Source organism: Balearica regulorum, chromosome 2, assembly GCF_011004875.1.
Source record: "Balearica regulorum gibbericeps isolate bBalReg1 chromosome 2, bBalReg1.pri, whole genome shotgun sequence".
Classification (NCBI taxonomy): Eukaryota; Metazoa; Chordata; class Aves; order Gruiformes; family Gruidae; genus Balearica; species Balearica regulorum.
In genome coordinates, this window is record NC_046185.1 from 4,925,701 (window position 1) to 4,939,154 (window position 13,454).

Sequence of the window (13,454 nt, forward strand, 5' to 3'; positions counted from 1 at the left end):
AATTGGTGTAAGATATTTGGATGGTATCTGTATTAAAAAATATAAATAAAAATCTATGTGTATAGAAAAGCAGCTGGTAACTTACGTGCTTTACAACATTGTATTTCTTACTCGTAAATTCTGTGTTCAGGCATCTTAAATTCATTGACTGAGCTTTAAAAAACACCCAGTCTACTAAAGACAGTGATGCTATGTTTAAAAGTTTGTTAAATATTTTTTTTCCCCCCTTGATCTCTTATTATGTCCCATGTTTTAAGTTTAGGATGCTAAGAGATTTCCCTGACATACACTAAGGGAGTAGTAAATCATACAGTCTAACTGCAGGCATCTAGGCTTCATAGAGGATCAATTTAGCAAAGTGAATCATAGAATGGTTTGGGTTGGAAGGGACCTTAAAGACCATCTAGTTCCAACCCCCCTGCTGCGGGCACGGACACCCTCCACTAGACCACGTTGCCCAAAGCCCCATCCAACCTGGCCTGGAACACTTCCAGGGATAGGGCATCCACAACCTCTTTGGGCAACCTGTTCCAGTGCCTCACCACCCTCACAGGAAAGAATTTCTTTCTAACATCTAATCTAAATCGACCCTCCTTCAGTTTAACACCAGCACCCCTTGTCCTGTCACTACACTCCCTGATAAACAGTCCCTCACCATCTTTCCTGTAGGCCCCTTCAGGTACTGGAAAGCTGCAATTAGATCTCCCCAGAACCTTCTCTTCTCCAGGCTGAACAACCCCAACTCTCTCAGCCTGTCCTCATAGCAGAGGTGCTCCAGCCCTCTGATCAGCTTCGTGGCCTCCTCTGGACTTGCTCCAACAGCTTGATGTCTTTCTTGTACTGAAGCCCCCAGAGCTCGATGCAGTACTGCAGGTGGGGTCTCACCAGAGCACAGTAGAGGGGCAGGATCACCTCCCTCGACCTGCTGGTCACACCTCTTTTGATGCAGCCCAGGACACAGTTGGCTTTCTGGGCTGCAAGCGCACACTGCCGGCTCATGTTGAGTTTCTCATCAATCAAAACTCCCAAGTCCTTCTCCTCAGGGCTGCTTTCAATCCATTCCTCACCCAGCCTGTAGTCGAATAATGCCTTATTCCAATGCATTGAGATGATTAGGTTGGATAGTAAAGCTACACTTGTTCTATTATCTGTAAATACTAAATTTTTTTTCTACCCATAGATAAATATTTTCTGGCTAGGAACTTTAAAGCTAAGCAAGAGCTGCTATTGATGTTTGATTTCTACTGTCCAAAATACAAGCAAAATATATGAGTAAGGTCACAGATACAATTAAATGTAGGTACAAAACAATACCATGCAGATTATATCACTCATTCTTTTTGCTCAGCTTGGGTATAAATTTTTATTGGTTTTTCATACATCGTTCCCACCTCAGATCCTGAAACACGTTTCACTGTTGAATACAAGCCTCGCCATAATTCTAGATGCATGCTTTAGTCACTGGAACTTGAAACCAAAATAAAGACTATGAGCAAATTGGAATAAATCGTAAGAGTTTCGGTGATGTAATGCAAGGGACTAAAATATAAGTGTATGTCATAAAAATGTAAGTGTATATCATAAATGGATTTATCTATGTAATATGACTTTTTCAGGGTCTCTTGACAACAGGAGTAGAATTCGAATCTCTTCCTGCAGCTCTTTCTCTACCTGCAGAATCCGGTCTCTATCCGGTAACTCTTGTTGGTGTTCCTCAAACCACCGGGCAGATCACTGTCAATGGTAAGAAATGTCTTTAGTCATTCTCTTCCTAGCAAAACCACCATGTGTTTTACATCTTTGTGGATTACCTAAGTTTGTACAACACATTTTAAATTGCTGTCCTTTTTATATTTGCCACTGTGAATTCTCCTCAGTACGTAAAAGAAAAAACAAAACAAAAAATCTGTTTTCTATACTAGACTTCAGAAAAAACATAGCCTGAAAAATCACTTGGTTGTAACAGCAGTAATGAACACATATTTACAATATCTCACATATGAGAGGAAAAGGATAATGAACTCAAACTCCCCTTCATTAGCGCTTTCATTTGGAAAGCTGAGGATTACTTGAACTTTTTCATGGAATGGAGAAGATAATCTTGCAGTTCGTTTTTCTTAATTAATCGTGTTCATGTAAGATTACAGAAATTTTTGCAGATTGCTTGTGTAGAAACAGTTTAGCCTATATGTGTGGTCTGTTGCAGTCGAGATATCATTTCATTAATAAGCTTAAATAGAATTGTGTTTGTAGTAAGTAATGAGAATTAAAGAGCTTTTGTAGAAGATGAGTAGATCAGTCTCCTAGAAAAGGAGATATATGTGAAGAAGACAGATTCAACAAGTAGTGGGACTGAAACATCTTACCAACACACAATTTTGGGTACTTGTTCCTGGAACACAGAGTTTCAAGAAAAGAACCATTTTAATAAAGCTAAACGCCAAAAGAAGAAAAGCTTTGAACTTGAAGAAACTCTGTTCTCACTGAGTTATTCTTAAGCGCTTTTCTTTCTGCTCATGATTCCTCGTTTGATTTTTTTTTTCCCTTTTTCAGAAACTATTTCAGTAAATACAGAATAGCATTAAAGCATTCAGAACATTTGTGCTGCAGTTGTCTGCTTTTAGTTTCACATACTAAAAATATATTGCAAGTAGAGGTGTTGATTTCTGTATTTGGCATCTGTTTGTGTGTCAATGTATCAAGTTTTCCTCCGGCTATAACTTGTATATATTGCCTGGCTTGTATGTATTGCCTGGTGTGGAATTGGTGTGGAGATACTTTCCTGCTAAAATGAACTTTTAGAGCATAAGCTATGGTCTTTCATGACAGGTGTCTGTGTGTGCATGTATAAATACTTTTTTTTTTCTAATTAATTTCCTTTAGGATTCTTTTTTCCTTAGCTTCTGGATACAGTTGAGACTCTTTCCTATAACCGTTTTTTTAGGAAATAGGGAACTGTTAATATATGTTGAAGGGTAACAAGTTTTATGTGCCCTGGTGGATTAGATGATGTATAAAATAGTGGCCTCTATACTAAGACTTGTGATGTTTATCTTGTAAAGAATTCTACAGAACTTACCATAATGCGTGGTAAAAATCATGGACTATTTAAATTTTTTTTTTTATTATTTTACATGTCTGAGATACAAAGAAGTACATGTGTGTTGTTTGTCTGTTGTCATGTGGTTATAAATGTTGCTATTTAGCGGATTTGAAAACCTTTTACATATTTTGTGTCCTGAGAAGATTCTACTGTAGAGAAGGTGGTGGTTTGGGTAGCAGAAATATTGGCAAGATCTGACTAGTAAGCTTAGCACTTTTAGACCTTTCAGAAGGCAGAAAAATTTGCAACATACTTGTGTTTTCTTCTAAAAATCAGGATACCATACTTCAGTGTTTGGAGTCTTCAGTGATTGCCTTCTGGACAATCTGCCAGGAGTGAAGACCAATGGCTGTACTGTCGAAGTTATTCCAGCTTTGCCAAGGCTGCAGATCAGTACCTCTCTTCCAAGGTGGGAAACTGAATTAAATGATGATTTTATTTGGTCGTATTTAAGTGTTAGTCACATGCTGAATAAAAACTCCTTCATCAGAGTAAATAATCAGGTTTTTAGTAAAACAAGACATAAACTATATCTGTGCTATTTACTTTAGAATATAAATCTAAGTTTTTTGTTTTACTGCTTGAAACCTTGGAATTTCATAGAAAATATTTTGAGATTTAATTAACTGAAGGAGTGTAATGGTCATTCATTATTAAAGTCATACTTTTAAAAGACTAAATCCTTTAAAGGCTAAATGTTCGTAAAATCTTGAAGTAAAACGATAATCCATGGAAGAGTATAGGTTGGAAAAGGTGCCTCTGGAGGTCATCTGGTCCAGGATCTTGCTCAGAGATCTAACTTAAATGTTAGATCAGGTTACCCAGGGCGTGACCTAGTTAAGTTTTAATTATCTCCATGAACGGTGTTTCCATCACCTCTGTGGGAAGTCAGTTCCAGTGTCTCACCACACTCACAAGAGTAAAAATCCCCCCCTCTTTGTTTCAAACTGAACAAACCCAGCTCTTTGAACCTGTCCTCATGTCATGTGCTCTAGCCTCCTCATCATTTTGATAACCCTGGTCTGGACTTGCTCCAATATATCAATATTTCCATTGTTCAGGAGGGGCCAAAACATGATACCATACTACAGAAACTATGTTTAAGGGTACAGGAACTATCAACTAAAATAACTTACTTATATACTCACCAAAAAGGACACAATAGTAGTGTGGGGGTTTTTTCTGGGTTTTTTTTTTTTGAGCTTTGTTTTCCATGAAGAATGTGGCTGACTAATTTCACAATTTTAGAAGGAGCTGGTAAGACAGATTCAATTCAGTTTTTGTAACTTTTCAAAATTCAAGAGCATTCATCTACTAAGCTGCCTGTTGATCACTGTATCTCAGAGTCTTACCATCCATCTACTGTTTTGCAAATAGTTGTAAAAGTACAGAGTTTCAGTTTTCCTTTTTTTTTTTTTTTTTTAAATAATGTTCCTTTTAGCTGTGGATCAGGAAACAGCTTTTTGTTACTTGCTGCCTTGACAGCTCAAGTACCACAAGGATTGTTCTATTGATTGGAAGATCTCAGCTCCATTGATGACGCTCAGTAAGCTGATCATCAGTCTCGTATGACACAGACATATATGTGTGTGTATATATATATGTAATTTTTTTTTGTTTGTTGTGTTCTTCAGTATGTTTTACTTAGTAAAGCAAAGGAACCAGTTTGGTTCTGATTTTTCCATACTGAATTCTAATTTATTAATGTAGAATGAGCTGTGTTCATGGCATTGTATTACAAAGATATAAAAGTAATATCCTGACGAAGACAGAAAAATAATAAAATGCTGCAATTGAGTTACATGTTGGTAAATTCCCTATAAAAATTCTGCTAGTATGGAGTCTGTGTAGTTTAGCTGTAATCAAAATCAATATTGTCTAGCCAAAGTTATGAATATATTAAAGAGCATGATAGGTTTAAAATACAGAGGGAATTGCAAATGTTCTTAAATGAGCATAATATCTGCTCTTTTTGGATACATGTTCAGCTGATGATGTGGAACATTAACAAGATTTTTTGTGTATATTGTTGTGTATTTACTTTTTCATTGGTGTTAAATTTACTTTTAGTTTCTTCAGATGCTTTAGTTTCAGTACTCAGTCTCAGTTCCTGTGACATTCTGGGAATTCAGACGTGCTCCTGGCTACCTAGCGGTATGCCAGAGGTCTCTGTTTACCATCACTTACTCCTCCCAGCCTGTGTGATACTAGCAAATTGACTCATGCGACTCCTGTCAACGACATTTTATCCTTTGCGTTCTCTGGAGAATGATGTACTTTTAAAAGACAGGGTGAAGAAATGAAAGAAAGAACTTTCTTGACTTAGAGCAAGATAAAATCCGATTTCTATTCTTGCATCTTGCTGATATGCTTTATGTTTACGTTTGTGTTGACACCCATCTTACCAGTGTTTCATGTTGGACTTTATTCTTGAGAGAGGGTCTTTTCCTGACAGAGCACATTAGTTTTTACAGCTGATTGTCTTTGGAACTTTCTACTGGAGCTGATCTGACTTTTCTTAATTTTTCATCAAATTTATTTATTTTTGAAGTATATGAGAGAATCTTCATACTGTATTTATTATTGCCTTGCTTCATTGCCTTGCTTTGTTGTAGGTGAAACTGCTAGTATGTAGGAACAGGTTTGTTTGAAAGGTTGAATATACATAGCTGTTTATAATTTCTGCAACAGTCAATTGATCTAGTAGTAATTTTGGGATGATAGTCGTATTGGCAAGAATAATTCCAGGCCTTCCTAGGCATACCATAATGTCTTGTTAGAACTGTAAAAATGTTTTTATTAATCTGTGTTATGGAAGGTCAATTTAATAAGCTCAATTTAGCAGAAGCTGTAATGGAATCATAGAATTATTCAAATTGGAAAAGACCTTTAAGATCATCGAGTCCAACCGTAAACCTAACGCTGCCAAGTCCACCACTAAACCATGTCCCTAAACCCAATGTCCACACATCTTTTAAAAACCTCCGGGGATGGTGACTCAACCACTTCCCTGGGCAGCCTGCTCCAGTGCTGGACAACCCTTTTGGTGAAGAAATTTTTCCTAACATCCAGTCTAAAGCTCCCCTGGTGCAACTTAAGGCCATTTCCTCTTGTCTTATCGCTTGTTACTTGGGAGAACAAGACCAACACCCACCTGGCTACAACCTCCTTTCAGGTAGCTGTAGAGAGTGATAAGGTCTCCCCTCAGCCTCCTTTTCTCCTGGCTGAAAAAGTTCCTCAGTTCCCTCAGCTGCTCCTCATCAGACTTGTGCTCTAGACCCTTCACCAGCTTCGTTGCCCTTCTCTGGACACGCTCCAGCACCTCAATGTCTTCCTTGTGGTGAGGGGCCCAAAACTGAACACAGTACTTGAGGCTGCTTTCTTGATATACTTGAGTACTTTCTAATGTACTGAAATAATTGTGCAATACTGTTATACTCAAAATCATGTTTACGGGCAAAGAGGAAACATTTTATGTATAAAGCCAAGAATTTACTGTTTGTATCTTAGTGATACCTGTATTAGACTGTTATTAGTCCAGATGCAATTATTACAGAAGAAAGAAAAAGAGAGAAAAATACTCTATAGAGAAGAAGAATCACTATTAATAATATACTTAAAATTACTATACACACACTTCCTATTTTCTACCTGTTTTTCTGGTGTTATGCTCATCCTCCCACTACTCCTTTGGGTCATAAGGTTGACCTTTTCAGTCTGCTGGTACAGCGAGTTGTCAGCATCTGGAGTCCTTCACTGAAAGGAATATGATGTTGATGGTTTGGTGTTTTTTTCACTCGAGAAAACACTTGAAGACATTTTTGTTTGCTAGCACATTTTTATGCTGTGTTCTTTCTTCACTCAAGCTCCATGTTGCAGCCAAATTTAATAGATGTGGTGCTTTTGTTGTGTATTAGATCCTTGTTTTCTTTGTTACCCCTGAAAGCTCTTTTTGCCCAGCTCCATGTCTGCATTTCTTTGACTATTGGTGAATTGTTTATAGCCCTGGGGTCTCTGGTGCTCCAACACTTGCCATCCCATGCCAGTACTACTCTTTGCTGCATCCTGTGTCTCTACTTTGCAGTCATACCAGACTTGTGTTTCTCTACACCATGTCACTGTGTTAGTCATAAATATCTCATTCTACCTAGAACAACTGCTTTTTGCTACTCTCTGTATCAAAACGTGGGTGTGCTGAACAGAGTTCACAGAAATAAAGCTAATTAGGTGTAGCCACCAGATCAGGACAAAAATCACTGCTACAAACCAAAGCTGCAGGCAGGTAAGGACAGGTTCAGAGCAGGCAGAGTCATAGACTGGTTTGGGTTGGAAGGGACCTCAAAGATCATCTAGTTCCAACCCCCCTGCCATGGGCAGGGACACCCTCCACTAGACCACGTTGCCCAAAGCCCCATCCAACCTGGCCTTGAACACTTCCAGGGAGGTGGCATCCACAACCTCTCTGGGCAACCTGCTCCAATGTCTCACCACCCTCATCACAAAAAATTTCCTCCTAATATCTACTCTAAATCTACCCTCCTTCAGCTTAAAACCATTACCCCTCATCCTATCACTCCATGCCCTTGTAAACAGTCCCTCTCCAGATTTCCTTTAGGCCCCTTCAGGTACTGGAAGGCTGCTATAAGGTCTCCCTGGAGCCTTCTCTTCTCCAGGCTGAACAACCCCAACTCTCTCAGCCTGTCTTCGTAGGAGAGGTGCTCCAGCCTTTGATCAGCTTCATGGCCTCCTCTGGACTCACTCCAACAGCTCCATGTCTCTCCTGTACTGGGGACTCCACAGCTGGACACAGCATTCTGAGTGGGGTCTCAGAAGAGTGGATTTAGGGGGGCAGAATCCCCTCCCTCGACCTGCTGGTCACGCTTCTTTTGATGCAGCCCAGGATACGGTTGGCTTTCTGGGCTTCAAGTGCACGTCGTCGGCTCCTATCTCATTTTTCATCTAACATTATCCCCATGGCAAGCCTCAGTCCTGAGGTCTTGCAAGTTCAGAACAAAGCTGGTGACTCTACAGTACTCAAACAAGAACTGAGATGGTTTTTAATTTAAGAGGCTGTATTACAGAAAAGGATGTGTAAGCTGAATTAGCTTGGGCTCAGGTTTCAGATGTACATTGATACAGTAATTGAAAGTAACATTTGTTTGGTTTGTTAGTATGCAATTCCATGATACTTTTGTCTAAATATAAGAAAAGAAATTCCTTCTTTTCTGCAACTCCAAATGCTCAAACTTCAGAGTGCTGCAATGATAATGATACATGACAACAAATTTTAAATGATCAAAAAATGCGTGTTTCAAGTACTTCTTGTCATAGATGCATTCTGAAAGACTAAAATCTGCTCTTTTTTATGGAGGCTTTTTATCTTGTACTAAGGATAGGAAGGATAGGAGAAACACCTGCCGAAAGAAGTTACTGAACCTGGGTTTACCAACAGATTTATCAGTCATTAATCTCAGTAGCTTTTGCCCTTGTATCCTTGATCTCTTATGACCAGTTCGCATTAGCATGAAAAATGCAGTCAGAAATTGAACCTCTGCCCATCTGTCTTGTTCTGCAATCCTGCTGCCCTCCTTCATGTTCTAAAGAGTTCGTTTATATTCACTATTTTACCTTTCACACAGTGAAATTTTTCCAGGAGCCACTCCCATGAGGTTTATGCCCTGTGCTGTCCACTGAAACTGCATTCTCTCAACTCCTGTTTTACTTCTTCCTAGCAAAGGCCAGGGTTACCGCTCAATTCTCCTTTATCCATGATGTGTTGTCATAGCACTGTGCATATCTGCTATTTCAATAATTGACTGGTTTGACATATTTGCTACTTGAAAATGAAATGCTTGATACTCATTTAAATAATTTCTCATGTTTCTGAAGCTTTAGATACCCATACATTTTCTCTAGCATATATAACTCATAGAATAATTTTTGTTTCATCTCTAAGTTATTTTTACAATGTATTGCTTTATTAAGTATATCTTACCTCATATTTCAGATACTGTTTATGATCCCTTAAGAAAACAATTTCTGGGTGAATGGCTGTGTAAAATAGTGCTGCTTATCTGTTGTTAAAGGTGTTTCTGTCTTCATTCTGCATATATCATATGTTGGTGGAGTTTGGGAAGGCCTAACGATATCAGATAATGTATCCTCACTTGTGAGCACAAAGGTTTCACCTCTTCTGAGGTTTCTTCTACCAGTTAACTTTATTGTCACGTTTGCAATTTTTACGGGCCGATCAGAGAGCAGTATGGACTTCAGGATCTTGCAGAGGACTCTCAGCATGGTTTCTCCTACGTAGTGCTCAACTTCTTACTCGCCTCAATTCTATTTTTTTATTATTTTTGTTTTACGTTCAGCTCTTGATACTCATTGTTACTCAACCTTAGTATTAAACACTTGGTAGATCAGATGTCACTTTTTTCAAGTTTGCTCATTCTAATGACCCGCTCTTGCTTTTTTGCCCTTTTCCCTTTCTTATGGTTTGCGTAGCAATTTTTAAAAAGCTTTCACAATTTCACAATATATATTTTATATTGTTTGAAATCTGACTTGTCTTATGCATAAAATATTAACATTTGTCCTTAATGGTTATTAAAAATGACTCTGGCTAAAATAAGAATGGAAAATAATATCTAATATCTTCAAGATTGCAGAGCACTAGCTTCTGAGTCTTCAAAGAATATAGAAACTTAAACAGGCTTTTAACATGTTTATTGTAAAATTTTTTTTTGGTCTGTGTGTCACTTTTTATAGGTCTGCTCATACACTTCAGCCTTCTTCAGGGGATGAAATCTCCACCAATGTGTCTGTCCAGCTTTACAATGGAGAGACCCAACAGCTTATCATTAAATTAGAAAATATTGGAACAGAACCACTGGAGAAACTAGAGGTCACAGCGAAAACAGTCAACACTAAGGGTGTGTATGCTGATTTATATTTAGAAATAATAGTGATCACTTTTTCTCTGATAAAAGTGGGACTAGTTGTGTTATACTTCTTTTAGGTCAGTTTCGAATAAATATCATAATCCCTGTTGTGGAACTGGAATCATTCAGTTTGATTTTATTGCAGGAATATAGAAATGAAAGAGAATGTAGAAAGAAAATGAAAGAAATTGTAGAACCATCTGTGTGTCAAAGGGTCACCTGCTTTTTAGAAATCTAGATTTCATTTTAATGTTACTTGGGAAAAAAAAATCCTGAGGCAATAACTAGTAAAAAGCAAGAATCTTTCTCCTTATGTCTAAATACACTGATTAGTTAAATAAATTACCATTAGCAGTGATGTTGTCCTACTTGAGGGAGTAGAAGTAAATAAGGCTACTTCTGTCTCACTCAGTGAGCAGTAAGAAAAAAAGGGATAAAAGACTTCAAAAACAAAGCAATAAATAAAATAAGCTATTGTGAGTTAAAAGAATAATTGAATAATTATTGAATAAATCCACTTATTTCTCCTAAAATACTCTGTACATATCAGTATTAAAAAGTAGTCTGCTAGGTGAATCTTGCTTTTGTTTTGTGATGTGTTTTATCGTGTTTGGTTTGTCCTCTGAGGCATCGTTAGGAAAATGCTATTAACAGAAGAACTGCAGATGACAAGCAAGATAATCTTTACTTACAATAGAAATACCTTATTTTATTGCAGGTTTTATTCTGTCAGTGCCAGAATATTAAAATGCAATGTGATACCTGGTGATTTTTGTTCATTTCAGTATTTGAGCTCGTGATTTTTTTTTTTTTTCAACAGAGTATCCTCTTCTCTGCAACCTGAGAGAATAGGAGCTGCCAGTCATCTAAGAATAGGTTTTTTTGTCTGAGACTTGTTACCAAAAATAATTTTAGAAGCTGAAACATACGATGACTTACTGTTCTTACTTGAGTAATTCCAACGTGCTCCTGCTGTGCTAGGTGCTGTATGTACGTAACAGAAAGACCAAATACAGCACGCATATTAAATAGTGACGTTTATGTAATGATATGTATTAAATGGTGGAATATATGGGCCTCTGAATCAGATGTTAATCAGGCTCTTAATATGTAACATCATGCAGTTAATTGGTTCAGAATCTTGCAAAAGAGACTCTTGTGAACATTAAAACCGTCATCTCTCAGTTACAACTTTTGTTAAAAAGTGGGGGGGAAAGGAGAAAAGTTGATACACTCAGCTAAGAGTTCCATAAAACTCTAATTTTACTTCATCTTTAGTTTTATTTCTCTATACAAAATGTTTACAATGAAGCCTTTTTGTGTATTTGACAGTCTCTTAGATGTTGTTAAGCATGTTTTTATCAGAAAAAGGAAAATTTCTGAGAGGTTATAAATATGCATGCTCAAAAAAATGCAACACTTTAAATAGCCATTTCAGAAAAATAGAAATTGGAGCAAGTTTTGAGAGGCACCAGATGATATTTGTTCTGAGAGTGTGAGAACCTTGCCATCAGAATCATAGAATCGTAGAAGTCTATGTGGGCAGGGACCTCTGGAAATAATTTTGAACAACCTTTTGAAAGCAAAACTTTAGGTTAGGTTATCCAGAGCCCTGTCAAGCCTTATCTTCAGTTTCTTGCATTGTCTCACAGAAGTGAAATTCACCCCTTTATTTGGAACTGTACGCTTGAAATGAGCCATTGTATTGGAGGAAAATACATACTTAAATAAGTATGACTTTTTACATGACTCCGTGCTGTGGGTATGATGTAAAGCGCTGAAAGGCGCTACGCGTGGCAGAAGAACTAATGGGCCACGTTAAGCATATAAGAGTTACGTTACTTCAAATATGATTGCATGCAGGTCTTGCAAAGGATGGACCTTTGCCGTTTTTAATGGACTCTTCCATTTTAGTCATTACCGTAAATTGATACAAATGCATAAAGATGGACTCATGGTATAGTGTGACATGTGACGTGGGATTCTGGTGATCAACAGGGAACTAAAGATTTGTAATGTCAGCAGCTCAGTTTGGTCAGTGATACTACGTGCATGGAAATAATGTGGGTGGGTTACAAAACCATCTCTAGTAGCAACACAAACTCTTAATTTGATACTATATATCAAGTTGAGAGCATATGCAGACACTTACTACCTGTAGTGCATTAAGAAGTCTCTTGGATGTTCTTTACTACTCTTCAGCTGAAATGTGGCTGTGATTTAAACTACTCAAGGTCTCCTTGAAAGCTCTTAGGCATCTTCATCTGCCATGACCACAGCTTTGCCTGTCAACTTGGGAGCTCGTGAGAAGTAGTTGTCCAATTTCAGCCAAATGCAAAGAGCTTTCAATCATCCTTGGTTTCACCTGATTTGCTTTGGTTCTTTTAGTCTTGGCAGTTGGTCGTAACTCTTTTGCAGCTGCTGCATGCATGCCTGTCTGACTTCCATTTCCTTACCTGCTGTTTCTGGGGCCACAACTTTTAGTGCAATGATGGATGCTATAAATGGCAACCATTCTCATTTTTTGGTGTTAATTACTGGATGGGATTAGCTGTTGCAGTGCAATGACCCGACCTCCCTCCTTCGTTAAGTTAGCTATAGCCAGTCTCTTTTTTGATGAAGCCCACTTCTCTGGCATTGTTTTCAATGGTGTCATATTAATGAGAACCTTGGAAGATCAGGCTTTCAAACTAGCTTCCCTCTTACTTCCTTTATTCTGTTTCTTTCAGGTGCAGCTCTTTAGCTTTTCCACTCTGGCCCTCAGATAAATGAGCAGAAATTGCAGCTCACCCTGTGCAGTTTGTAAATGACATCACAGGGTTTTCGAGTCCTTTAGCAGCCACGCGTTATGGAACAGATCCTGAGGCAAATCGGCAAAAGGAGCTTGTCATCTTGCCACAATAAACACGTCTGTCATATCTTTTAATGTCTCATTGCACCACTCTGTCTACCAGGCTATGGTATCTGTAGGTTGGACTTCACACTATCAAGGTCAACTCTGTGTCACCTTGTATTGTCCCTCACCAGGTCAGATGGTCTAATACTTGTTTTAGAATGATGACGTGTGCAAAGAGAGATGCCTTTCCATCCTTTGTCTCCAGACAGCTCTTGTCAGAGGCTTGTTATGTCTCAGGGGATGCACTCTAAAAGCTTTGATAACCCAACTATTGGATCCACTCAGGGGCAAATGCGACACTGATGTTTTCAAACTCGAAGCGTTGAGAAGAGCGTGCCAGGCGTTCTTACCAGCCTCACAGGTTATTAGGCTCTAGTAGTGAGCACCAGCTGTACACACTGAATGAACCTGGATGAGGAAGCAAAACCTCACTGCTCTTTCTTAGAAGTGATTGACCTCTGGAATTTAAACATTGAGAAATAAATTCACCTGTCTAGGTGTATTCTTCCCATGG

General features: G+C 38.3%; 1 protein-coding gene across 5 annotated transcripts in view; it reads left to right on the forward strand.

Moving 5' to 3' along the window:
• The window catches only part of TRAPPC9 (trafficking protein particle complex subunit 9), a 530,046-nt gene that overhangs the window by 75,470 nt on the left and 441,122 nt on the right, over positions 1–13,454 (forward strand). For all 5 annotated transcript variants that reach the window (XM_075743254.1, XM_075743256.1, XM_075743257.1 and 2 more), the window contains 3 exons: positions 1,617–1,743; positions 3,380–3,512; positions 9,872–10,035. In XM_075743254.1, coding sequence (XP_075599369.1) covers positions 1,617–1,743; positions 3,380–3,512; positions 9,872–10,035 — 424 coding nt within the window. The remainder of the gene's footprint in view (positions 1–1,616; positions 1,744–3,379; positions 3,513–9,871; positions 10,036–13,454) is intronic.